We start from the raw sequence: 27123 nt of genomic DNA on the forward strand, positions 1-27123 counted from the left end.
CTGGAAAGTCAGGAATGGAGACTTTCCACCTCACTAGAGTCACTTCTCTGGTGTAGTTTGTGTGTCTGCTTGGTTCTCCTAGGTTCCATAGATGTCTGGGAACTCTCAGCTTTAATCCCAGCTCTACATGACTTCTTAGTTTGAGACTAATTGGCATCTTTATGACTCAATTCCAGATTCCCAGAAGAAGGTGATCTCTTGGTTTGGCTTACTTCAGGTGTCTGCCTTTGAACCAATCAGTTTAGACCAAGACACATGGTCATGAGATCAAAACAGAGGTGCCCAGTTCTAGCATTTCAGCAGGGCCTAGGGGACCCATTCAGAAAAGGGGACGTGAACCAGGCAAACTAACTAATTAACATCTCTACTGCAATTTACGGATAATTTAAATTCAATATTCTGTTAAATGGTGTAGTGAATCAATTATTGTCATGCACACATCCTTTGGGACTCAATAAATGAAAATTAAGTCAATACAAATGAATGCTTAGCAGGTGAGGTAAAGTTTGTCTACCTTCCAGAAAGGTTTTGCCAATAACATAATTTCTTTTTAAAATATTTATTGTCAGTTTCTACTTTATTCTTATCAATCAGTATCCAGCTGCCCGTGTGAGACCAATAACAGAGCCTTTGTTAGCCTGGTAGCCTTTAAACAAGATAATGAAGATGGGCAGATTCAGGAATGTTATGAATTCTTGGTCTTTGGCCTTTCATGACAAATAATTGAATAAGCTGCCTTTCCTCCTATGTATCAATTTTTTAACCTTTTAATTTCTATTGAATTAACTGAGTATTTCTTAGAGCTGTCCTAACTCAGCTAAATGTATTAATAATACAGCTATTTATAATTTGTCAGTGGTATATATTATTATGTCATCATCTCCTGGTCCCTTCTCCAATAAGCAGGTAAGAAAGAATTTCATTTGGGAGAACATCATAGAAAGCCACTGAATTCTCCCAAAGGCAGAAAGATATTCAATTGTTTGGAATTGATATACTGAGTCATTCAAGCAAACAAAACAAGAATAAATAAATAAAATTTTGTTGTGAGATTACTATGGGTAAAACTACCCCATGTGCTAAATTTTTAAATGAATAATATAAACTATCGATTTTTAGTCATTTTTATTATAAACTTTAAATTTCTAATTAATTTTAATTTTAAAATAAAATCCTAATTTAAAACCAATTGATTAGTTGAAACTGAGATGAAATATCATGCGTTTGAGGATCTCTTATTTTATCTTTGCCATCACAAAAGTAGATATTTGGGAGTGTTGTTGCTTTTTACCCAACAGAATTCTATGTCTCTGAAACAGGAGAAGATAGATTGCAAGTGTACAAAGCTAACCTACAGTAGCAGATATGCTCAATATTCATCTTAAATTGTTTAAAGTTTACATGTCCTCTGGGAACCAAAGTTTGGAGAATGTCAGGATGAGTTCATGATCTGATGAGAGGGATAAAGTGTAAAAATCAAAACAAAATTCCAAAAGTCCCCGCCCCTTCAATTGGTGGGGTACTGGCCTAAACTGGTGATTTGTTGAAGTCCCTTTCTCCCCAAGGACCCTGATAGCAGTTTTTCCATTTTACTATGTATACCTCATGAGAAGAGTTAACTCATTGGAAAAGACTCTGATGCTGGGAGGGATTGGGGGCAGGAGGAGAAGGGGACGACAGAGGATGAGATGGCTGGATGGCATCTCTGACTCCATGGACGTGAGTCTGAGTGAACTCTGGGAGTTGGTGATGGACAGGGAGGCCTGGCGAGCTGCAATTCATGGGGTCGCAAAGAGTCGGACACAACTGAGCGACTGAACTGAACTGAACTGAATGTGTACCTAATTAGTGCAAACTTTACATTTTTCTTCCCCAGTTTATCCTCCAAAACCCAGGGAAGAAGGTAGCATTAATCTCATTTTACACATGAGGAATCTGACCCTTAGGAAAAGTAAGGAATTTGTCCAAGGTTGCCCATGTTACCAAGGTCTGGATTGAAATCCATGTCTGGCAGACAATGGAGTCTAGGATTTTTCCACTATACCACAAAGCCTCTCAGCAAGAAATTGTCTCTTCTCCAAACAGTTTCATAATCCAGTGATGACAAATCATCCAACAGATATATTTTCAAAGTAGGTGAAAAGGTGGATCATAAAATTCTGTGGGGAAGTGATCTCTCTTTTTCGCAATTTACAGAGGTTAAAGCGTCTGCCTCCAATGTGGGAGACCTGGGTTCAATCCCTGGGTCAGGAAGATCCCCTGGAGAAGGAAATGGTAACCCACTCCAGTATTCTCGCCTGGAGAATCGCATGGACGGAGAAGCCTGGTAGGCTACAGTCCACGGGGTCGCAAAGAGTCGGACGACTGACTTCACCCTTCACCCTATGGAGATATACCTATTTTTTAAAAAGCTCTCCAGGTAATTCTGACCGTCTCCCAGCTGGCTTCTAATGCTTTTCTCCCTCCTCTTCACCTAGCCAACTCCTCCTCACCTGGACTCAACTATGATGAGTTCCCCATCTCCAGGCCTTCTCCTGCCTTCCCTTAAACCCTCTTCAGTCCTTCTCTTGCATGATTCCCTCAATGAACTCATCACATTGTTTCACAATTATTTACTTGAGGTTTGCTCCTATTTGACTGGCGAGCTCGTTGAAAGCTTTGAGTCTTCAGTACCTAGCAAAGTGTTCGACACTCAAAAAACGTAATCAGTAAACAAAATTTTCAGAGCCACTTAGAAATGGCCTGAAAAAAATCTTAAAACTTGTTTTTATCGCTGGTTACGCCTAGTGAATTAACTAGGTAATTCAATAAATATTCAATAAATATTAAATTCAATACATATTAAAACAATTTTATAGGTTTCTAGTGTAAGACAGCGTTCTTGGATGCGGAAGCTCCAGAGTACTACATTTCCCGAAATTCCTGAGGCTCACTCGCTACTGGTTTGTTGAGTGTTCTTGACAGCCTGTCATTTCAACCAATACCCTGGCGAGAATTTCCCTGCACCGGGCGGGAGGCGACCAATCATAAGGAAGAGGGCGGGAACTTCTTATTTGGGCTCAGAAAACCCTCTGTAACTCAGAAGCGTCAGGGGCTGGGAGTTGCTAGCTTTGGGAGAGTATGCTTCTTCCCACTTCCACTTCACTAATTAGAATTCGTCTTTATGAGTTTCCAACCTTTTCTTTACGTTTTTCCTAGTTTCCACTCCTTCCTAATCAGTACCTCTGCTTCCCATCTACCTTTCCGTGTTAAACTCACTCTCCGGAAAAGGTAACCGCAGCATAAATCTATCTTTTCAAACTTGAGCTAGACATCTGTCTGTGAGCATCCAAGTGAGACTGTGACAGTGAAGCAATGGAAAGATTCGAGCTTAAACTTCCTTCTTTCCCCCTTTCTCCTTGCAAGAGTGAAGAAGCTACTGGAGATTGCTTAGTGGACAACAGCATTACAGGACGGATTGAAGATTCTGAAATGAGTGCCCGCGCTCTTTACTTCTACCCTCTCTCCCACCCCCATCTCCACCACCTTAGCGTGCGGACTGAATCCAGGGCTGGTGTGTCACTGGTTGGGGCAGACACCCAGCCCTGGAACCGGTTCCCTTTGGCAGCCTATCCCATTCTAGCAGCTACCTGCCAGGTCCACGCTTTCATCCTACCAATAGTAAGAGCTTCAGGAAAGAATTCATTTCCCCCGCTCTAGGTTCATCTCCTTTCCTAGTACCTTTGTAAGTCTGTCATACTCTTGCCACAGAAATAACCGTTGTCTAGACGCTCTTTTTCCAAAATCCAAATCCAAATCAACCCAAAACAAAGACCATCAATAAAGCAGCAACAATTACTTTGCAGCCAGCAGCCGGGAGTGTGTGCCTCGTTAAAGGGTGAGAATATAAACCCTCGCTTTAATGACCGATTTTGAAATAAAGGTTTCCTGCTGCTTGGTAGTCATCAACATTTTTACTACCCCAGCTGCAGGAGAACCAGCTGCATCCACTGGCAGGGCGATTGAGATGGGAGAAATTTAGCCACGGTCTGGGATTTTCGCAGAGGATAATTTAAGCCCCAGCTCCACTCCGACGGCGGAGGGGGGTGGGTACGCGCGGTGCGCATGCTCAGCAGCCCGGCTCCGCCGAGGCCCAGCTGCCGCCACCGCCGCGGCCAGCGCTGTAACCGCGGCTGCCGCTGCTGCTCGGAGCGGGCGTTGGTGCCCTGTGCCGAGGCGCCCTGTCAGGCGGGAGGGAGCGGCCGGGCGGGACCGCGGGCGGCGGCGACGGCGGTGCCTGAGGAGGGCAGCCGGGGCTCTGAAGGAGCGAGCGAGGGCGGGCCGAACCAGCCGCGGAGAAGCGAGGCAGAGAGCGCGGGGACCCACCCCGGCGCCCTGCGTGCGATGCCCGGCGGGCAGCGGCGCTGAGCGGCAAGGAGGCCAAGCGGCGAACGCGGAGAGCCGGCGACCCCCGGGAGGAAGAGGAGGAGGAGGCGGCTGATCCGGAGCGGGAGGAAGCGCTGAGGGACTGCGGGGGCCCGGGCGGGCGACGAGCGGCGGAGCCGCTGGCCATGGACGCGGCGGCGGCGGGGGCGAGCCGGGGCGGCGGCGCGGCGCAGAGTCAGCCCGCCGCCAGGTGAGGCTGGGCGGCGCGGGCTCGGGGCGCCGCCGCCACTGCTGTGCCGCCGGGCCGCGGAGCGAGGCGGCGGCGGCGGCGGCGGCTGAAGCGGCGGCCTCAGAGCGAGAGGGGTCGCCGGCGGGGCTTCTGGTCGCCGCTGCGCTCTCTCGTCGTCGCAGCATTTCCTGTTCGGATTATCTCTCGCTTCTCCCCAGCTGCCTCCTTCCCCTCACACTCCCACTCGCGCCTGCTCCTCTGCGTCCTCGGTCGAAGCTGCTCTCGGCCCGGGCCGGTTCCCCCCCGCCTGGGGACGCCCCTTACCTCGGCTCCCGGGGTGCGGGGGAGCCCCGCCGCGACCATGAGGAAATTCAACATCAGGAAGGTGCTGGACGGCCTGACCGCCGGCTCGTCCTCGGCCTCGCAGCAGCAGCAGCAGCAGCAGCACCCACCTGGGAACCGGGAGCCCGAGATCCAGGAAACGCTCCAGTCCGAGCACTTTCAGCTCTGCAAGGTGAACGGAGCGCGCAGCCCCGCGAAAATTGGGGTCGTTCTAGGGGCACCTCGGGCTTTAAGCCTGAGTGCCAGGGTTAGAACGCCAATAATACTCAATACCGCGAATAAAAGGGCTCGCTCCCACAGCACACATTTGCTTGGTGGGCTATTTTGGAGATTGACATCATCTTACTCCTCTTTTCGTTGATTTTCACATGCGGCAATCATTTCAGGATTGCTTCCAGCATACTGACCTTTAATTCGTATTCTTAATCAACGACGTTTATATTCAAGCATTTTGATAGATCTTTCACCGACTTCCAAGTTTCCTTTGGGAACAGTGTCTAACGAATATTGTTTATGAAAAAGATAGACGTGTTCAACTGGATGTTGGCTCATTTTCACCTTAAAATGTGGTAGGAGACTTCACATATGAAATCACAGGGTCTTGTTAGCCTTGTGTTTGGTGGAAAAGTTAGAAGTGGAATTTTTGCCTGTTAATTGTACGGCAATTGCCATAGTGATGTGTAATTCAGAAAGAATGATGCAGCGAATTAATTCACCAGCTGCTCAGTGAGAAATACAAACTTGTGTCTGTATTAATACCTGCCTTCTTCATAAATACCAGGCGTTCGTAAGTCAGAGTTCAAGTGTGTATTATACTTTTTGCTTCAGTAGCCTAAAATTAAGGATTTAATACCAAGATGCAAAAATAGATGCTGTATTTATTTTCATTCTGTTACGGTTGCAACATGACGAGATAGATTTTTGCTAATTCCTTTGCTGAATCCTCAATTAATTATGACAGCGTTTCCGTAAACGTACTTGCATTTAACATAGAAATAAAGTAAGGCTGAAGTTATCACACTTGAAATAAGCATGAATTGCATTTTTAAATGAATTTATAGAATTTTTTTACCACTGCCAACTTTAATAATTTATTCTCAGACATAAGAGTAAAAAGAATGTTAAATTTTTTTCTAGAGTACCTCTGTGATGAGAAAGTAGAAATGTAACACTGGGATCGATCTTTTTTTTTTTTTTTTGGTTTCAGTTTTTACTTGCATAAGTTTTTATGTGATGTAGAATTCATAGTTTTCATAGTTTTTTTTTTAAATAGCAGTGCATGTATGTGTGTTTTGTTTCAGTTATAATAGGTTCTTAATTGGTTCTAGGTTCTAATGTCTCTGTTGACTTTTCTGTTTTAAAACTTTGCTTCCTGCCCTGGTTGCTGTGATGTCACTTGCCCACGCCTAGACTGTTCGCCATGGATTTCCCTATCAACCCTCGGCCCTGGCCTTTGATCCTGTACAGAAGATCCTGGCAGTGGGAACTCAGACTGGTGCTTTAAGGCTGTATCCTTTCATTTAATTTAATTGAACTTTTCCCCAGTCATTCTCTTTGCTGATTAGTTGCTTTTCCTGTGTAATTCCAAAGAAATGGTATGATCAGGTATTAATGTGAAATCCTGTGATTGTTTTTCCCCTTGATTATACATACGTTCAGGTTGTGTGTTGCCTTGTTGTGTCTTGACTCTCAATTTATACATAGCTAAAAACATGTAAAAGAGTTCTAAAGGTTTGTAATAATAATTACTGTCTTTGCAAGGAGGTAGAAGTTTCTAAGGGGAAGTATATCTGCTTATAGTAGTGGTCTATTGAACAGACTACGTTGAGGATGAAGCTTAAAGACAATTGCACGAGGCACATTTTATTTGCTTTTTAAAAATATTGTTCATAGTAGATGTTCCAGTTATGACCTATTTATTATTCTATTGAATTAGAGATTGAATTTGAATTTGTTTCTGACCTGATCATCTAAAAAAATTAGAAAACAAATGTAAATTTTATAAGTTACGAAGTGTTGCTGTTTTCTAGAAGTTTTAGAGCATTTTCTTAGTATAATGCAAATAGAGAAGTATACTATCTTGATGTTTCCCCATCATGATCTACATTTGTGATGTATATGTAAATACTGTGAGGTTAACTGTACTCTGAAGTATAGAGACATTTTTCCTAGTTATGCATGAACTATAATTTTATCATAGCATGTTTTTCCAAATATCTACTCATTCTTCGAGATCATTTTTTCATTCTGAACAATGGAGAATATTTAACAATTCCTCTCAAACTATTAAAACTTGAAGTAAAATTGTGTTTACTTTTACTGTGACATTTACCTACATTGCCCTTATTTTTAAACTTAAGCTTAAGATTTTAAAAAGAAAATGCTTTGTTCACCATCAATAGGGTATCTGCTTCCTATATATTAGTGAGGTAATGTGTTGGTAATAAATAGCAAAAAAACACCAGATAATAAACAGAGACACAAGGAACTGTGCTCTCCACATTTTAGATTTATCTGCCTCCTGAGAAGAGGGAGGGGGTGGGAAGCTTGCGTTTGATTTAACATGTATTTTGCATTTCCTTACCTTTCAAAGTCTTCATTTCAAAGTAGGGCTATATATGGTATCAGGATATGCCTCGTTTCCTTTGTGATTAATGTGCTATGTTCAAAATGCTTATAAAAGTTTTCATTGAATTGTGTTACTAAGTGAAGACTATCATTCATAGTAAATATCAATAGTACTCTCATACCTAGTAAAATGGTAATATCTGACCAGGCTAGATCTCAGTTTGTGAGTTTCTAAGACAGTATGTCTAAATGGTTCTTGCCCAAATATCTAGTTGATTCTGAAATATTTTTTACTTCATTTGTTTAGATATTCCTATATCCAGTGATCAATACCTTTCTAGTGGAGGGTTCCTGTTTTAGTCTTGTGAAGATGGGATTTAAATTTTGGCAGTGTGGGTACTAGTTGTCCAGCACAGCTCTGTGTAGTGGCAAAAGCAGTGCGTTGTTGATCTAGATGGACTGTTCAGAATGAAAAGCCAATTTTTTTTGTTCACAAAGAGAGTATCGCCTGGAGTCAAAGGGGGAAAAGTGTGGAACTAAATTAGTTATTTTTAGATTATTTTGGTTTTCTTTTCAGTGGGTTTAATTTTTACTGTTTTCCCAGTTGAGACCCAATGTGGTCTCAATTTTTTAATGTACGTAACTGTTTTTAACAGCCAGTCTGCTTCTTTTATAACTTAATATAGTAAGTACTGCAAGCAAGGCTGACTTTATAAAACCAAATATTTTTCTTAAACAAGACTTTTTACCCCTAATGCATTTGAGTAATTAGCATATTATTAATACGCAAGGGGAGAGGTTAAAGTGTTAGGCCTGATGTTAATTGCCAAATGACAGCAGGGATCAGGTGTACAAACTCATCACTTATGTCAGTCTTTTGCTTTTGTACATGTTAAATAGTTAAATACTATATGAAAAGGAAACCTATAATTTACATTTACACTTAATTCTTTTTAGAACTTTTCTTACTATATTTAGAATGAAATTAAGGAAGGAATTTATCAAATATATTTCTGCTTTCCCTTTTATGAGATTTATATGAACATTCCAGAGTGATAAATTGGTTTGCCTACCAGTAATACCACCTAGTCATTCCTCCTGTCAAGTTTAGGTAGAAGATAAGCTCATGAGCTTTATTATGGCTTATATTTGTAGAAAGTGACTAAGATCTTTTTATTCTTATATAATTTCTACCATATGTGGTTTAAAATTTGTTCATTTCTCCATTTGTTTTGAAAACTGGGCAGCTATAGTTTATTTCCAAGCTCCATATTGATTTAATGTGCAGACTTATTCTAAGTCTGTTCTTTTGCCCTAGCTATGTTCTTCACTATTTTATTCAGTTTCTTTTAGTCTTTTGTTTTTTTCTCATATTAGACTCTTATAGCCTATAATACATTTGTTCTAAAAGATGTCTTTAGGACAGAAATATACTTGTAAATCAAAGTCTTTGCTTTCATTTAACTGTGGAGCAGAGTAGGAGATTTTTAAAAGTGGGATTGGGCTGTTAGAATTTGAATTGGATATCTAATTTAACTGATAGAATATCTTCCTAAATGTTGAAGGACTATATTAAGTTCTGTTTTGAGATTAGGAATAAAATATGGAATTTATATCTGATATCTAATGTTTGTAGATAAGAACTGTGGAAATCTGAATCCTTAAATAGTATCTAACCAATAATGATGCAAGATAAATTGAATGTATTTGCAGCATTAATGTATAGCGAATGACTAATCTAATTATATAAACATGCTTTATGTTCAGCCTTCTTGGCTTCTGGAGAGTGAATATGAAGTTGGAGTGAACTTACTGATAGGAAGCAGGAGAGCATAATTTTATATGCCAAATCATAGTAATGATTTAATTATCTTAATTCTCCTCTTGCCATGTAGAAGAGGGTGCAGTTTGATTCTTCCAAGTAATCTAGGCATCAGAACTGTTGGGATAAAATAATCATCTGTCCCCAAATGGAACACAGAAAAGGGAGAAAAATGGTTCTAACTGAAGAATGAAGGCATTGCTAGGAGTGCTGCTGTTGTCCTTATCTAGACTCCTGGTTTACTAGTATAATTTTGAATTGCATCATAGTCTGTTGTAACCATGGTCTACCCTGATCTTATTTTTAAGGTATTTTTTCCTAAACACAATGAGGTCATTTTACATATGAATATTTCAAGGACTGTGCCAAAAAATGGAAAATTTACTGAAGTTTTGTAAAAACTCATGAGTTTTTTAAGTATCAAACTTATCAAAGGACCTCATTTTTGTTTTCCTGACTTGCGGAAAACATGGTCGGCAGTCTCTGCTTTGATAAGGTGTAGACCTGTCTTTCAAATTTCAGTGTAAGGTTATTGAATGCAGAGTTACAAAAGGCTTTCTGTACATTGGAGTTCATTTAATAAGCACTTACTACGTGTTAACATTTGATTATGAATTGTGCCCTTACCTCTTGTTCATGTCTTGCCACTAAAGAATTATGTGTCCTTGAGTTAGGTTTTTTTCCTTACTTTTAAAATGAAGGTGCTGTATTAGATGATTTCTTCAAGAAGCAACTTTTTGATTCTAAGTAGTTATATATTGTCCTGAATGGGGGAAAGAAGTGAAAATGTTCCTTACTTTCAAGGATTAAAACTACACATAGTTGAAATTAGAATTATTTAGGGGTCTACTTCCCAGGTGGTGCTAGTGAAAGAACATCCCTGCCAATGTAGAAGACATAAGAGATGCAGGTTCATTCCCTAGGTGGGAAATATCCCTTGGAGGAGGACATGGCAACCCATTCCAGTATCCTTGCCTGGAGAATCCCATGGACGGAGGAGCCTGGTGGGCTATGGTCCATAGGGTTGCAAAGACACGGCTGAAGCATTTTAGCTGCAGCAGCAGCTACTGGCATAACACAAAGTGAAACTACAGTTGAATTTATTGCATTTGCTGACATTTCTGCACATTAGTAGATGAGGATTCAGAATGGTAGAAAAGAAGTCGGAAAATTATTCTAGGCTAACAGGTCAAAAGTAGAGAAAAGAGAGTTATGGTAGTTTGGAAGGATACTAAAGAGACTGGTTGAAATTGTGATCCTAATTGAGTTGGGAGAAATAAGGAACCAATTGGTGGGAAAACTTTAGTGTCAACCTGAGTTACCTGGCTGTTACTCAGTAAGGAATCATTGTAGCTGTGTGAGAGAGATGCTGTCAGGTAGACTGTGACCTTTCGGATGATTAGCAGGGCAGTGTGTCATGGATGAAAAAAATAGAACCAAGGCAACCTTTGTATGTCACTATTAATCCGTATGGGTAGTAAAGTGGATCCAAAGCAGGGGAAGTAGAATGGGAACTGGAGAAGGACTTGAGGATTTCTTTGTATCAGATCTTAGAGGGAGCAGCTGCAGATAAAGTTCAAATACTGCCCCGAAGCAATTACAAGACAGAAAAGGAAAACTTGATAAAGAAGGTGGCAGAGTAGTATTGAGTTTGGAATTATGTCATCTTTTTTAGTTTATTCCTCTTGCCATTTTGAGAAGGTAGCCTAGACCTATTTTAGCTTAAGAAGTGGATACAGTTTTATATTTGATTGCCTTTGGGTTGGTCCCCAGTGATTTCTTGGATTTTGTTATTGAGCTAGTGTGAAGTCACTGTTAGCTGTTTGGCTTTGTCCGTTTATTCTCGGTCAGTGTCTCTCAGTAGTGCTAGCATTTGGGGCTGGTAATTGTGTGGGTTTGTCCAGGATGTTGTAGTCTGTTTGGTATCCATGGTTCCTGCTTACTAAATGCTAGGTTACCTCTGCTGTCAGTGTGCGACCAGATGCCCTCATGCTTCCAGATGCCCTTACACTTCCAGATGCTCCTGGTTGAGAGCCACTACACTCTGTCTTAGGTCTTCCACCAGTTAAGTTGGAATAACCCTCCTAGCTCATGAAGTGAGAATCAGAATTAAATGCAATAATGTAAATGTATAGTTTTTAAGAGCATACCAGTGACTGTTTCAGTGACTGTTCAGTATGATATTATTATAAATATGAGTTTCTCCTGTGGTTTTAATTTTCACTTCTTTCATTTATTTCAGGAAATACTTGCTGAGAGGCAACTCGGTGCCAGGCACTGTGTAGGAAGGCCTTAATTTCATTTACTTTTATAGCTGACACAGTCTTCGAAGAAAAGATCTTAAAGTACTATTTTGTCTTTTTAAAAATGGTTGTGTTTCTTTCAACCACAGGTTTGCAAAATTGTTACTTAGATGTGGTAAGATAATATGTGAAGATTTGTTATACACAGTGGTTGATAAATGATTGCTTAAAGATTTTGTACAATAAGTTAGCATTGCAGTGTTTGACTTGCTGCTTATTTATTTTACAGAACATAATCACAATATTGGAAAAATTTGGAAATAAACTTTTGTTCAAAGTAGTTAAAAGTGAAACCATTTAGCTAGAAACTGTTTTTTAAAAACCACATTTTTATTACTCTTCTTCCTCACCATCCTTTTTGTTCATAGAGGAATTCTAGTCATTTGAAATTCTAGCTGTAGAGGAGAAACAAGGACTTTGAAACACTTTTATTCCTCAACTCTTAACTCATTAAAGAGGACTTTGTATAAAAGGAAGAATGAGTACTGTGTCAGCTATAGGTTGTGATTCTCAGCATGGATTATGGCAGCAGGAAAAAAGACACATTGACTTTAGAAACTACCAGAAAAGCTGTCTGCCTGAAAGCAGTTATTTTACAATGAATTTCTTGTGGAGGGGGAAAAAAGTATGATAGAATGTGAATGGAACTGAAAAGGGATATGTTAGTTACTGGTGAATCAAATTTGTGGTTGGTAAGCACTTTAGGCTTTAAGTAAGATAGGCATTTTTTTTTTTTTTTTCCTGTTAGGTATTCTCTTTGTTTTCCTTTTTTTTTTTTTTTTAGTATAATTTGTTTTTAAAATTATAACCTGACTTTGCCATTCTGGTGGAGAAAGGTAAAGGAATGTTGGAGGACTTACCTTATTAAAAGTTTATGCTCTGGTCTTCAGGCTAATTTTGGATAAACCAACTAAAATCTCTAGGCTTCTAGTTTCCTTCTCTGTAAAACTAGAAAATAGGGATTGGTGATTTCTAAGAGTCCTTCCAGCTCTATGATCTTGAATTTCTGCAGAGGATTTGGGAATGCTGTGGACCACCTCTGTCTAGGGTATCTTCTGATTGGTTGTTCTGAGTACCTGTCACAGAGGGTGAAGTGTTGGACTCACTTCCATTGTGGGTTCCTTTACTTTGTACCCATTGACTGCATTCATAAGTCAGCAGATACAGAGTTGTAATCTTTTGTTTACAAAAGGGAGCAAGCAATAACATTTTTTTTAATTGTTGAAACAACAGCTCACATTGAATAAGATGGTGAATTGTTGCTTTTCCTTGTATAATCAGTAAGTCCTCAATATGACATAGGAAAGTTAGGGAATTTTTAATATTGTTAACAAAGTTTGCTTTCCTTTCTTGAGTGTTAGTGGTCAGGTTGTAAAATTAAAATGAGATTACTTAAAAATAATGCTGGGTTCCTAATTATATGATTTAATTAAATTTTATATAAGAAATTTAATAGAGACTAATTTCATTGACTTGCTAGCATGTAATTTGAATAGCAAATCTGGTAATTGTATAGTACTTGGAATAGTAATAACTAGCAATGTACATGTAAATAAGTGAACTATAGTGGTGATTATACTTTAAAAAAAAAGATAAGCTTTGGTTGTCTTTCTTTGACTTTAACTTCATGCACTGGGAGTGACACCTTATTTACAAGAAGGAAATTAATAATCAGAGTGTCAGCATTGATTTGTAATGTTTAAATGAGAATATCCTGTCCTGATTTGGCATTATCATCATTGGAAGGTATTTTAAGATTGTGGATCAATGAAATGTCTTTGGTTTGAACTAAACAGATGTCTGTTTAAGGATATAGCAAAATGATAACAGAGAAAAGGACCTTTGCCTGTATACTATCTTTTAAATTTGGGGCTTCCCTGGTAACTCAGCTAGTAAAGAATCCACCTACAATGCAGGAAACCCTGGTTTGATTACTGGGTCAGGAAGGTCCCCTGGAGAAGGGATTGGCTCACTCCACTCTAGTATTCCTGGGCTTCCCTGTGGCTCAGATGGTACAGAATCCACCTGCAGTGCGGGAGACCTGGGTTCTACCCCTGGGTTGGGAAGATCCTCTGGAGGAGGGCATGGCAATCCACTCCAGTCAGTATTCTTGGCCTGGAGAATCCCCATAGACAAAGGAGCCTGGTGGGCTATAGTCCATGGGGTCCCAAAGAGTGAGACACGACTGAGCAACTAAGCATACCTTTAATATTTGAGTACCTTTTGTTAAACATAATATAGTAGTATAAAACTTTGGAGGAAGTAGAACAGAGTAGCTGACTTGATTTCTATTAAATAAACAGAGTTCATAAAACTATCATCGTCAAAAGACTACCAAAAGGTACTTGATATATCTCCCTTGCCTTAATCACTTGTGAGATAAGTCACTCTAAGAAGAAAATAGTACCTTCAGATTTAAATACTCAGACTTCTTACTGTGAAAATGTTCAGGCTTCCATATAATGTCTTGTACTTTTAATTTGAACCCATTTCTGATTTTTATTTGTAACATCAAAGAGGAAAGACAAGTTAGTTATCTTCCATATATCATTATTACAACTTTTAACATTTTTGAAGAATTTAAAGAGTAGTCATCTACTTCTGGATTTGGTGATCCCAGTTGCTTTAATCTCTCACTCTTTTGCATTCATTTTAAAGAAATTTTGAATTTTGTTAATCGCTCCATTCAATGTGTTACTTTTGTTTTTTGGTCGGGGAGAGTGCGTGAGTGGAAGGAGGGTTAGGGGAAAGAATCATTGACACAGTGACTCCTTACTACTAGTGCTCCACAGTGAGCCATGTGTTTAACGATTCCTTAAGTCTAGAATCTTTTTTTTTTCCCCCATTACATAATTCTTTAAAGCTGAGTGCTTTTGTTTTTGTGATGTATTTTTGGTTTTAATTTCATCCCTACTTCTCATGTAGCCATCTTTTACTTACTTCACCATTGAAAATCTAAATTTCTATATTACCATCCTTTTATATGTAATATGATATAGTCATTAAGTATCTAAAAATAGGCCTTTAGGAATTTATTAACTGTCAGAAATGTTATGAGAAGATGCAGTAGAGTCCAAAGCAGTGCAAATTAGAGTCAACCAATATCCTCTGCCTTATGAAAAGTTCAGAAATTTGGACAGAGGTCAGTATACAATTATAAAATCAAAACAGAAGGAACATGCAGATTCTTAAATGATTAGCTTAGTATGGTCTCTACTAAAGATCATATAAAAGATGAGTGTATGTGTACATGCAAATGAAGTAATGAAGATCTAAATCTTTAATTCAGGAGTCAGCAATTTTTTTTGGTAAAGTGCTAGGTAGTAAACATTTTGGCTTTATCATCTCTGACCCAGCAACTCAACTCTGCTAGTGTAGCACAAAAGCAGCATAGACAATATTTGCAGGAAAAAATGTAGATACTTCACTATATAACTTTATTTATAAAATCAGGCTAGATTCAGCCCGCAAGCTGAAGTTTGCCAACCCTTGCTCTAGTTTATTAGGCTTCCTTGCTCTTAAATTAGGGAGGAATGCTCAGGAAGGAATTATTGGGATTCCTGGGTGGCTCAGACAGTAAAGAATCTGTCTGCAATGCAGGAGATCCAAGTTCAGTCCCTGGGTTGGGAGGATCCTCTGGAGAAGGGAATAAACCCACTCCAGTTTATTCAGCTTCCTTGCTTTTAAATTACGGAGGAATGTTCAGGAAGGAATGACTACAGAGATTTTTATAGTTAAGTCTCATAAATTACATTTGGACACTCAATTTAAACTTAATCTTTTAGTCATAAATAGAGAAATACTGTGAAGAACCAATGATACATGGTACCATTATATACCAAGTTAATTTATTTTCATAAGTTTTTTTTGACCCTGTGAAAGATGCATTATTTTTCTGGTGAATTATAATTACTATGATAATGAAGATGACTTATCAAGCATCCTTTGGGGACAGTTCAGTCATCAGTTCTATTATTGAAGTATTCAGCTTGTTTGAGACCTTTTCTTCCTAATTTTAATTTAAAATATATTGATTGATATTTGTAGTTTTTTCTTAATATTTTCATTACTGTTATATTGAGATAAGTAGGAGCATTTAGATACTTCTAAAAATAGAAATGAATGTAAACATTTTGTTAAAGTTTGTGATTTCTTCAGTTCAGTTCAGTCACTCAGTCGTGTCCGACTCTTTGCGACCCCATCAATCGCAGCACGCCAGGCCTCCCTGTCCATCACCATCTCCCGGAGTTCACTCAGACTCATGTCCATCGAGTCCGTGATGCCATCCAGCCATCTCATCCTCTGTCGTCCCCTTCTCCTCCTGCCCCCAATCCCTCCCAGCATCAGAGTCTTTTCCAATGAGTCAACTCTTCCCATGAGGTGGCCAAAGTACTGTAGTTTCAGGGTTGGCATCATTCCTTCCAAAGAAATCCCAGGGCTGATCTCCTTCAGAATGGACTGGTTGGATCTCCTTGCAGTCCAAGGGACTCTCAAGAGTCTTCTCCAACACCACAGTTCAAAAGCATCAATTCTTCAGCACTCAGCTTTCTTCACAGTCCAACTCTCACATCCGTATATGACCACAGGAAAAACCATAGCCTTGACTAGACGGACCTTAGTCGGCAAAGTAATGTCTCTGCTTTTGAATATGCTGTCTAGATTGGTCATAACTTTTCTTCCAAGAAGTAAGCGTCTATTAATTTCATGGCTGCAGTCACCATCTGCAGTAATTTTGGAGCCCCCAAAAATAAAATCTGACACTGTTTCCACTGTTTCCCCATCTATTTCCCATGAAGTGATGGGACAGGATGCCATGATCTTCGTTTTCTGAATGTTGAGCTTTAAGCCAACTTTTTCACTCTCCTCTTTCACTTTCATCAAGAGGCTTTTGAGTTCCTCTTCACTTTCTGCCATAAGGGTGGTGTCATCTGCATATCTGAGGTTATTGATATTTCTCCCGGCAGTCTTGATTCCAGCTTGTGTTTCTTCCAGTCCAGCGTTTCTCATGATGTACTCTGCATAGAAGTTAAATAAGCAGGGTGACAATATACAGCCTTGACATACTCCTTTTCCTATTTGGAACCAGTCTGTTGTTCCATGTCCAGTTTTAACTGTTGCTTCCTGACCTGCATACAGATTTCTCAAGAGGCAGGTCAGGTGGTCTGGTATTCCCATCTCTTTCAGAATTTTCCATAGTTTATTGTGATCCACACAGTCAAAGGTTTTGGCATAGTCAATAAAGCAGAAATAGATATTTTTCTGGAATTCTCTTGCTTTTTTGCGGATACATCGGATGTTGGCAATTTGATCTCTGGTACCTCTGCCTTTTCTAAAACCAGTTTGAGCATCTGGAATTTCATGGTTCACGTATTGCTGAAGCCTGGCTTGGAGAATTTTGATCATTACTTTACTAGCGTGTGAGATGAGTGCAATTGTGTGGTAGTTTGAGCATTCTTTGACATTGCCTTTCTTTGGGATTGGAATGAAAACTGACCTTTTCCAGTCCTGTGGCCACTGCTGAGTTTTCCAAATTTGCTGACATATTGAGTGCAGCATTTTCACAGCATCATCTTTCAGGATTTGAAATAGCTCAACTGGAATTCCATCACGTCCACTAGCTTTGTTTGTCGTGATGCTTGATTTCTTAGATGTCTGCAAATTTTGATGAAAAATAAATCATTTTCATTTGTGGAAGAAAACCTGAAAAAATATATTAACAACAACAAAAACCCATAAAGCTCTTAGAGGTAAATTTTTCTTGGAATGAATATACATGGTACTTAAATTGAAAAATTATATCTACTTTGAAAAATTTTTATCATTGTTCGCTGTCTATATAACTTTTTACTAGCAGTAACTACAAACTTTATTCAGTAAATAAAGCTAATTTCTACTTAGTTTCACTTTTCCAACTGGTGTCTAAAGGTTATTATATAAAGACAAATGAAATGATGAATACTGAACATACTATGTATTTTTACTGGTGCTATGATGTAAAAACGAGCATTGATCTAGATTACCATTCCCTTAATCTGGGCATGAATACAAAGAAAAAAAATTAGCTAATGCTTTTGACTTCAATACAGTCTTCATTGGGAAATAAGAATTTGCTAAGCACATGATGCTGTTTGCAAAATAATGTAGACTTAGACATTATACATAGTTACTATTGAATAATGTTTATTTTTTTAATTAGGAATGTTTTTATAACACTTTTTGTTGTATTTCCCTTTCAGTAAGGGCTGTCTAGAACTTTTGAAGCTTTTCCTGGTGAGGTTGTCTGTTGAAGAGTGATTAATCCTACCCTTTCTTGAAAGTACATAATCTTTTGTAGTAATAGCAGTTACCTCGGCTTTTTCACAGCAGTACTCTGCCAAACGTGACTAAATCTAGTGGCATCAACTATTGCAGTACTTTCTGCCAAATTGCTTTCCTTTTGTGTGTGTGTGTGTATAATATATATATATTAATATATATATATTTTGTCTTTTGAAAGGGGCAAAAAGTATTGAAACAGATTTTCCATATTTGTAGTCTTTGTACTCTATTTTTCATAATGTGTTTTGTTTTTATTCTAAAATTCACTTGGTCATACATACTTAAGAACTTAACCATTAAGCATCTGAGAATGAATGCTGGGATAAAAGACTGTTACTTGATACGTGAAAATGTATGTTCCTTCTTGTTTCTTTAACCCAGACCACGATTATTTATGACTGTATTTCACAGATGACTGAACAAGTGGTTCATTTGAAAGTATATTTATGTATCAAAAGCCATTCTAAAGAACTGCCTGTGATAGTAAATATAATTTATTTTGACCCCTTTAGAAATAGTCCTAACTCCAAAGCAGTAAATAATAAGTGGATATTTTTCAACCACTCTGTTCAAAAATAATAAATTCTCATTCAAAACAATAGTGGACGATGTAGCTCGAGACCTATTTCAACCAGTTAATGCTATAATTGGGGCTTCCCAGGTGGCACTAGTGGAAAAGAATCCCCCTGTCAATGTAGGAGATGCGAGACATGGGTTAAATCCCTGGGGTCAGGAAGATCCCCGGAAGTAGGAAATGGTAACCCACTTCAGTATTCTTGCTTGGAATATTCCATGGTTAGCGGAGCCTGGCAGACTACAGTCCATGGGGTCACAGAGTCAGATGTGACTGAGCACAAGCACTATGCTGTAATTATACTTTAGTCTAGAAGCTGCAATCACTTTGAGTTAATGTGTCACTCACAAGAAAAGCAGTCAAACACATTGGACATTTACTGTAAATTACTAAAAATTGTGTTAAGAGAGTTTTAAATGTTGACCTGTGTATCTTTCGTGGTTAATTTTAGCATTTTGTTTTACTGTAGAAATAGTGCACAATATAGTTTTGCTTAGGTAGCAGACTAGCAGAATGTTAGCATTGTGAGTAAGAAGTAAAAATTACGTCCACCTTTATGAGAGTGTGGCTAGTTTCACTTCTTAACGTATTAATTTTTTTGGTAGACTTTACTCTTCAGAGCAGTTTTGGCTTCACAGCACAATTGAACAGACAGTACAGAGATTTCCTATATATCTCTATTTCCATTTGGCACAGACTCCCCCATTGTCAGCATCCCCCCCAGAGCAATACATTTGTTACAGTTGATGAACCTATACTGACACATCGTCACTCAAAGTCCATAGTTACGTAAGGGTTCCTTCTTGGTCTTACACATACAGTAGGTTTTGACAACTGGATATTGACACGTATCTACCTTTATAGTATCATACAGAATAGTTTCACTGCCCTAAACATTTTCTGCACTTTACCTATTCATCTCTCCCCTTCCCCTACCTCTTGGTAACCAGTGATCTTCTTACTGTTTCCATAATTTTGCCTTTTTTTTCAGAATGTTATATAGTTGGTGTCATAGTCAGCAGCCTTTTTAGATCACCTTTCATTCAGTAATATGCATTTGAGTTTTCCTTATCTCTTAATAGTTGATAACTCATTTCTTTTTTTTGTTAAATATTATTCCATTGGCCGAATGTACTGCGGTTTATTTATCCATTCACCTACTGAAGGACATCTTTAGTTGCTTCCAAGTTTTGAAAAAATAGGTATACACATCCATGCATGGTTTTATGTGTGGATATAAATTTTCACCTCCTTTGGGTAAATACCAAGGAATAAGACTACTAGATTGTATGAGTATGTTTAGTTTTATAAGAAACTGCCAAACTGTCTTCCACAGTGGCTGTACCATTTTGTATTCCCACCCAGCAGTGAACAAGAGCTATTTGGTCGCATGTCATCATCATCATTCGGTGTTGTCAGTTCTGAATTTTGGCTCTTCCAATACATTTGTAGTGATATCTCCTTGTACTAATTTGCATTCCTCCAGTGACCTGTGTGTGGCATCTTTTCATATGCTTATACGCCGTCTGTATATCTTCTTTGGTGAAGTGTCTCTTAAGGTCTTTGGCTCATTTTTAATTGGGTTGTTTGTTTGCTTATTGTTGACTTTTAGGAGTTCTTTATATATTTTGGATAATGGTCCTTTATCAGTCGTCTTTTGCAAATTTTTTCTTCAAGTCTGTGGTTTGTCTTGTTATTCTCTGATACTGTGTTTCACAGAGCAGAAGTTTTAAATTAAGTCCTGTTGATCATTTTTTTTTCTTTCATGAATGGTGCCTTGGATGTACGCAAAGTCATCTAGGTTTTCTCCTATGTTATAAGAATTTGATAGTTTGACATTTTGCACTTAGGTCTGCCATCCATTTTGAGTTCATTTTTATGAAGGATGTAAGGTCTGTGTCTAGATTAATTTTTGGTGGTAAGGGGAGGGGAAGTGTTCTGTAGGCCTGTGTGTAGATCGTAGTCTTTTTGTGAGCCTGTGCTTCTGGACTGTGAACGTCTCAACTGTTCTCAATTCCCTGCTCCTGCCATTTCTGCCAAAGGAGTTAGGGTGGCTGGAGAGGGTTGAAGTTGATTTCCCTTCCTTCAAGCCAGTTAGGCTCTGATAAACCCCCAGCAGTTTAGGCTCTGTTTGTTGCTCCCAAGGGTAGACCTTGTTATGAACAGAACACTCCAGTATATTTTAAAATGGTTGCCTTTCCCTTTCCAAGAGGGCATTTTTCTCAGATAGAACATAGTAGAGCTCTTGGAGGTGAAACTCACAGAAGTGTGGGAAATCCCCTCTCCCCTTGACTGGGTCCACCTGGGGTTTCTCTCAAACTTGGCTACGTTAAGCCTCTAGCAGTTCATCCTCAAGTGTAATCGAGGTTTCCGTGCCCCAGCACTGATTCCTGCCAATGTGTCTGCTGATCGGTTCGTTTTGGTGTGTTGTCCTTCTCTGTGCTGGCCTGTCTCTGCAGTTTTGGGAGCGGTCATTTGCCTGTGAATTCTTTAAAATCTAAAATAAGTTGTTGATCTTTCATTTGTTCAGCTTTTTATTTGTTGTTAGGATGAAATGACAACTTGCAAGTGTCTTATGTGCTGGACCAGAAATCAGAAGTCTGTATTAATTTTTATAGGTGAAAAATACATGATCTTTAATTTTTAAAAAGGTGTTTAAATTGATGTTTGTCAAGTCAATGAAACTATAAAGTTAGAGGTACTGTACTATAAAAATAATTGCTATTTGACAAAAATTTTAGTATTGTAAATATATTCAAAGGTCATAAAATACAAAATGAAATATTCTTCCCTATCTTAAACCTATCAAGTTGATTAGAACTAGTTCAAATGAAAGTAGCAAATTTTTAGAAGTTTAAAAAGTAAGACCTACAATGAGATTAAGGGGATTCATAATTTTTCAGATTTTTTTTGTTCAAATGAAATGGTTTAATTTGTTGTTCTTTAATCACTAAGTTGTGTCTCACTCTTTGTGACCCTGTGGACTGCAGCAGGTCAGGCTCCTCTGTCCTGCACTGTTTCCTGGGATTTGCTCAGATTCATGTCTATTGAATTGGTGATGCTAACCATCTCATTCTCTGCCATGCCCTTCTCCTTTTGCCTTAAATATTTCCCAGCATGAGGGTCTTTTCCAGTGAGTCAGCTCTTCGCATCAGATGGCCAGAGTAATTATTCATATATAAATAAATGCCTTGTGTCTATGTGTGTGTGTATCTATATAAATTTCATAGAAGATAATGCTTAATTATGCTTTTGCCACAAGGTTTTCCAGTTTTTCTCAGCCATGGCTACACATTAGAATGATTTGTGGAACTGGAGGGAAAAAATGAAATAAAACAATGCCCAAACATGTGCTTAGATTTCCACTCTAGATAGAAAATTCTGATTTAGTGAGTCTGGCATGGAGTTTGACATTTGTAATTTCTTTTTTGTTGTAATTGTTCATGGCTGCTTATGATGTAGAGCCAGAATTAAAGACTGGTTAAATGTTTGGTAGACAGGGTAATAGTACTCTTTGTGAGGCAAATGGTAGATAAGAAACACATTCAATACAGTGTATGTAGAGAGGATGTCATTTTAAAGCAGTCATAAAATCTTGAGAGGAAACAAGCTGACACTTTGTTGTCATTGCCTTTGGAGACATTGCTGTGAAACTGAGGTACAAAGTATTTTTGAAGGTGAAAAGGAACTGGAATTCTGGGTGTGCCTTACTCATCTTCCTAGCAGTGTATCACTGGACATGAGAAACAGTAGTGAAAGACCATGGAGTCTGATTAGGAGGTTGGAAAGTCTAGTCTTAGATATGCAGGTGATCCTTAAACCGATCAGATGAGGCAGGCAGGGGCACGGTTCACAGGTGAGAACGCTGCAGCCCACATAGGTTGTCTTAATTATCACGGTTCAGTTTGCATATTTCCCTTTTTTTTTTTCTAGTTATCTGCTACCTTTTAGAACTTTCTTTGAGAACAGATTGTATGTATTGTTTGCCCTTTTATTTGTTGCCCCATTTATTCCTCATAACAGTACAGAGTAACAGAATGGAAAGCTTTCACATGCAACGTGATTTATGTTCACACAGAGTAAATGGTAAGCTAAAGCTCATTCTCTTTTCATTTTCAGAATCCTTTTGTCAATATTCTTTGACCACACTATGGCAGTATTTGGAATTTATCTTTGTTACTGAGAAATAATCACATTACAGTTTAAGACTTAGGCCATTAAAAGTAAAAAATCATCCACCGACCTTTTCTTCACAGAATAGTACGCTGGTTCAGAGTAGACACCTTGAAGTCTTACTGGAATCCTTGAAGAAGTAGGAATTACCCTGTTTGCTGAAAGTCTAGGGATGTACTAAAAGAAGTGGTAACAGAAGTTAGTGGAAATCTTCCGGCTTTTTGATGGATTCAAATGCTGCGCTTGGGCTTACTGTTTTTAATGGCATCAGGGAAGAACAGTTTACTCTTAAAAGTCTTTCTGGGTTTGTTGGCAGAATATCTGCTGAAAGTTACATTCACAGAATGTTACATAATTAAACATGGGATAATTTATTAGTTACTAATTTATGAGTTCATGAAAAATATGGTTATCTACATCCTTGTTTTAAACTTTGCAGCATATAAATGTATTTTCAGATACTGCACAGGATATCAAAGTCCTCCAGTTGCTTTCTACTGTATTAATACTTGAGTCTTCTGTTTCTGGTTGCAAAATTGAATATGTCACTTCTGTTGCTGTTGGAACAATACTGATACTTTCTTTGACCTTTTCTTTGTTGACAGGAATTGATGAACAGATTCTTTAAGAAGATATATAATTAAAAGATCTTAATGTTTACTAAGTACTTTATGTAGCACTGATCATTACCACACTCTTCATAAAAGTAGAGGTTGTCCAAGCATGTGTATAGCGCATAGTGGCAATGACGGTAGTGAAGTTTGCTGAGGAATTATTCTTTCAGAACGTGTGATTGGCTGAGGTCCCATTGCCTGCTTCTTTTACTGTTTTTTATTCTATTTTGCTGACAGTACAGTGGAAAAATCCCAGAAGAAAGAAGCAGCAATAAGAGGAGCTATTGCTATGATTGTAATACCGACCTAACAAATGACTGGAAGGTCAAATGAATAGGCTGGAAATATAGATTTCCTTGAATTTTGAGCTATAATTGCCCCTAAAGACAATCTAGTCTTGTCTCCTGATAGAAATAAGAACTTTGAACGTGTTTCTAGTATCCTGTACTTTTGGTTGACTTTCTGAAAAATGAGCTTAATTTTACCTAAGCAGATATGACAGGACGTAAGCAGGTTTCTTAGATTTTATAAAGTCATTCATTCATAGATATTTATTAAATGTCTGCTATGTGCCAAACACTATTGCAGGTTCTGGGAGTGAAGAGAGAAGATCACCATATTCGTATTACCTGAAACTGTTAAAAGCCTAGGTAGGCTGTAAGGAAGGCTTTCAAACCTTTATTGGTTTTATGGTATTTACTTGCTAGTAAAAGTTACATTTGGTCTGGTTTTATTGTTTCAGATTAGTCTGACTTTCCTAGTCTCAACTATAAGTGTTTCCTCTATATTCTCAGTTTTTCAATGACTTGAAATAAGTCAGGTGATGTTTAGATGTGAAAACTGGTCCTTTCTTTCTGGGAAGTGAGGTTTGATGATGGTGTGTTCGTGTTTGTGTCTCTGTGTATGTCCTGGAGTTATTAATAGACTGCATGAGTTCAAACCCCAGCTTCCTTACTAACTAGCTCTATGGCTTTGGGTAACTTATTTAACCTTGCATATAAGTTTCCTCATTTGTAAAAATGTTGCTTATAATAGAGAGTGCTTTTTGTGAGGTGATACATGTATAGTGCTTGACACATTGTTTTCAACAAATGTTAGCTGCTATGATGATACTAATGATGCATTTACTTCTTTACTCCCTCCACTACCAATGACATATATGTGTTTGTGTGTGTGTGTGTGTGTGTGTGTGTGTGTATAAAACCGTTTAGGCAACTGAATGAATGCTTATTTTGAATTTAAATTTGGTACGGTAGTATAAAAGATTCTCCTAGATCTAGTAGATCTTTGTTTCTGCTTATGTGTCCTTTGTCCTTACATATATCTTCCTGATTATTCTTCATTAATAGCTAGTTTTATTATATTACTTATTCCTGTAAATATTTCTCTCTCCCCCTCCCCCCCACCCATTGCTTTCTTAGAGAATTCCCTGTAGGACATCTGGACCTATCTAAAACATTCATAAGATGTTTGGTCCATGCCAAAAGCTTATTGAATTTGGTCCTGTCTAAAATATCTGTGAGCATACTTGATCTATGCAAAATGGCTTTGGACAGGACCAAATTTCAGGAACCTTATGGTGTGGACCCAATGTCTTAATGGTCATTTGAGACAGGATTCAATGTCTACTCACCTTGAGGGTCACGTCTACTCACCTTGAGGGTCATGTCTACTCACCTTGAGGGTCACGTCTACTCACCTTGAGGGTCATGTCTACATTCAGAGATCATGTCTGTATTCAGAGACTCTGCTCCCAGTCAAACAGCCTCATCTTTTGAGGTTCCTCTTCAGGAGTCTTGCTGGTTGGTACTTGTCTGGACAAGAACCACGAGTGTAGCTGTGCAGGAAGTGTCTGGCATATGTCATGGGTCAGGTATACTGGTTGGTTTACTCCAGAAACAAAGATGACTGGTAGGACTAGGTAGATATTAAAGCCTTTGATGTTCAAGCTGGTTTTAGAAAAGGCAGAGGAACCAGAGATCAAATTGCCAACATCCGCTGGATCATGGAAAAAGCAAGAAAGTTCCAGAAAAACATCTATTTCTGCTTTATTGACTATGCCAAAGCCTTTGACTGTGTGGATCACAAGAAACTGTGGCAAATTTTGAGAGAGATGGGAATACCAGACCACCTGACCTGCCTCTTGAGAAATCTGTATGCAGGTCAGGAAGCAACAGTTAGAACTGGACATGGAACAACAGACTGGTTCCAAATAGGAAAAGGAGTACGTCAAGGCTGTATATTGTCACCCTGCTTATTTAACTTCTATGCAGAGTACATCATGAGAAACGCTGGACTGGAAGAAACACAAGCTGGAATCAAGATTGCTGGGAGAAATATCAATAACCTCAGATAGGCAGATGACACCACCCTTATGGCAGAAAGTGAAGAGGAACTAAAAAGCCTCTTGATGAAAGTGAAAAAGGAGAGTAAAAAGTTGGCTTAAAGCTCAACATTCAGAAAACGAAGATCATGGCGTCTGGTCCCATCACTTCATGGGAAATAGATGGGGAAACAGTGTCAGACTTTTATTTTTTGGGGCTCCAAAATCACTGCAGATGGTGATTGCAGCCATGAAATTAAAAGACGCTTACTCCTTGGAAGAAAAGTTATGACCAACCTAGACAGAGCATATTGAAAAGCAGAGACATTACTTTGCTGACTAAGGTCCATCTAGTCAAGGCTATGGTTTTTCCAGTAGTCATGTATGGATGTGAGAGTTGGACTGTGAAGAAGGCTGAGTGCCGAAGAATTGATGCTTTTGAACTGTGGTGTTGGAGAGAACTCTTGAGAGTCCCTTGGAGTGCAAGGAGATCCAACCAGTCCATTCTAAAGGAGATCAACCCTGGGATTTCTTTGGAAGGAATGATGCTAAAGCTGAAACTCCAGTACTTTGGCCACCTCATGTGAAGAGTTGACTCATTGGAAAAGACTCTGATGCTGGGAGGGATTGGGGGCAGGAGGAGAAGGGGACGACAGAGGATGAGATGGCTGGATGGCATCACTGACTCGATGGACGTGAGTCTGAGTGAAGTCCGGGAGTTGGTGATGGACAGGGAGGGCTGGCGTACAGCGATTGATGGGGTCGCAAAGAGTTGGACACGACTGAGTGACTGAACTGAACTGAAGTGAAAGCCTTTGATAGGTAAGCTGTAGACAAATTGAGACTAAATGTATCTAAGGTACAAAGATTGCAACATTTTAAAAAGAATACCTTGGAGTTCAGAATTAGAAGGTAAGATAAATTGACAAAAAAGGAATATCAGTGTAGCATTATCTCAGCTATACTTTCTAGTTGTGACTTGAGAGAAGTCATTTTCTCTGTGCTTCAGTTTCCTTATCTGTTTGTATGTGTGCATGCTATCACTTCAGTTGTATCTGACTGTATGAGACCCTATGGTCTCTAACCTGCCAGGCTCCTCTGTCTGTGGGATTCTCCAGGCAAGAATACTAGATTAAGTTGCCGTGCCCTCCTCCAGGGGATCTTCCAGTCCAGGGATCGAACCCACATCTCATGTCTCTCGCATTGGCAGGAGGGTTCTTTACCACTAGCGTCACCTGGGAAGCCCTCTTATATGTTTATATGAGGGATGTTTTATATTCTTCATGGTTGTGAGGATTGAATGAATTAATATGTATACTAAGTTTAATATAATGCCCGACATACAGAAAATGCTCTCCGTTTCCTGTTGTTACATGGAATTAATAGATATTTACATTTCAATCTGTATTCTAGTATATTGTAAGAGACTGATAGCATTCATTGGTGATATAACTTGCCACAGTTACAAACATATTTATGTGGTTCTTCGTTA

The 27123-nt window shown here is 38.8% G+C and overlaps 1 protein-coding gene and 1 long non-coding RNA gene across 2 annotated transcripts in view; one reads left to right on the forward strand and one right to left on the reverse strand.

Annotated features, from left to right (window-relative positions):
- The window catches only part of LOC128053100 (uncharacterized), a 306615-nt gene extending 301588 nt beyond the window's left edge, over positions 1–5027 (reverse strand). The window contains exon 1 of the long non-coding RNA XR_008199902.1: positions 4919–5027. This is a non-coding gene — a long non-coding RNA (uncharacterized LOC128053100). The remainder of the gene's footprint in view (positions 1–4918) is intronic.
- The window catches only part of STXBP5 (syntaxin binding protein 5), a 164775-nt gene continuing 142414 nt past the window's right edge, over positions 4763–27123 (forward strand). Inside the window, exons 1-2 of the mRNA XM_052645571.1 lie at positions 4763–5108; positions 6347–6444. Of these exons, the coding sequence (XP_052501531.1) occupies positions 4956–5108; positions 6347–6444 (251 nt within the window). The 5' untranslated portion in view covers positions 4763–4955. The remainder of the gene's footprint in view (positions 5109–6346; positions 6445–27123) is intronic.

Source organism: Budorcas taxicolor, chromosome 9 (assembly GCF_023091745.1).
Source record: "Budorcas taxicolor isolate Tak-1 chromosome 9, Takin1.1, whole genome shotgun sequence".
Taxonomy (NCBI): Eukaryota; Metazoa; Chordata; class Mammalia; order Artiodactyla; family Bovidae; genus Budorcas; species Budorcas taxicolor.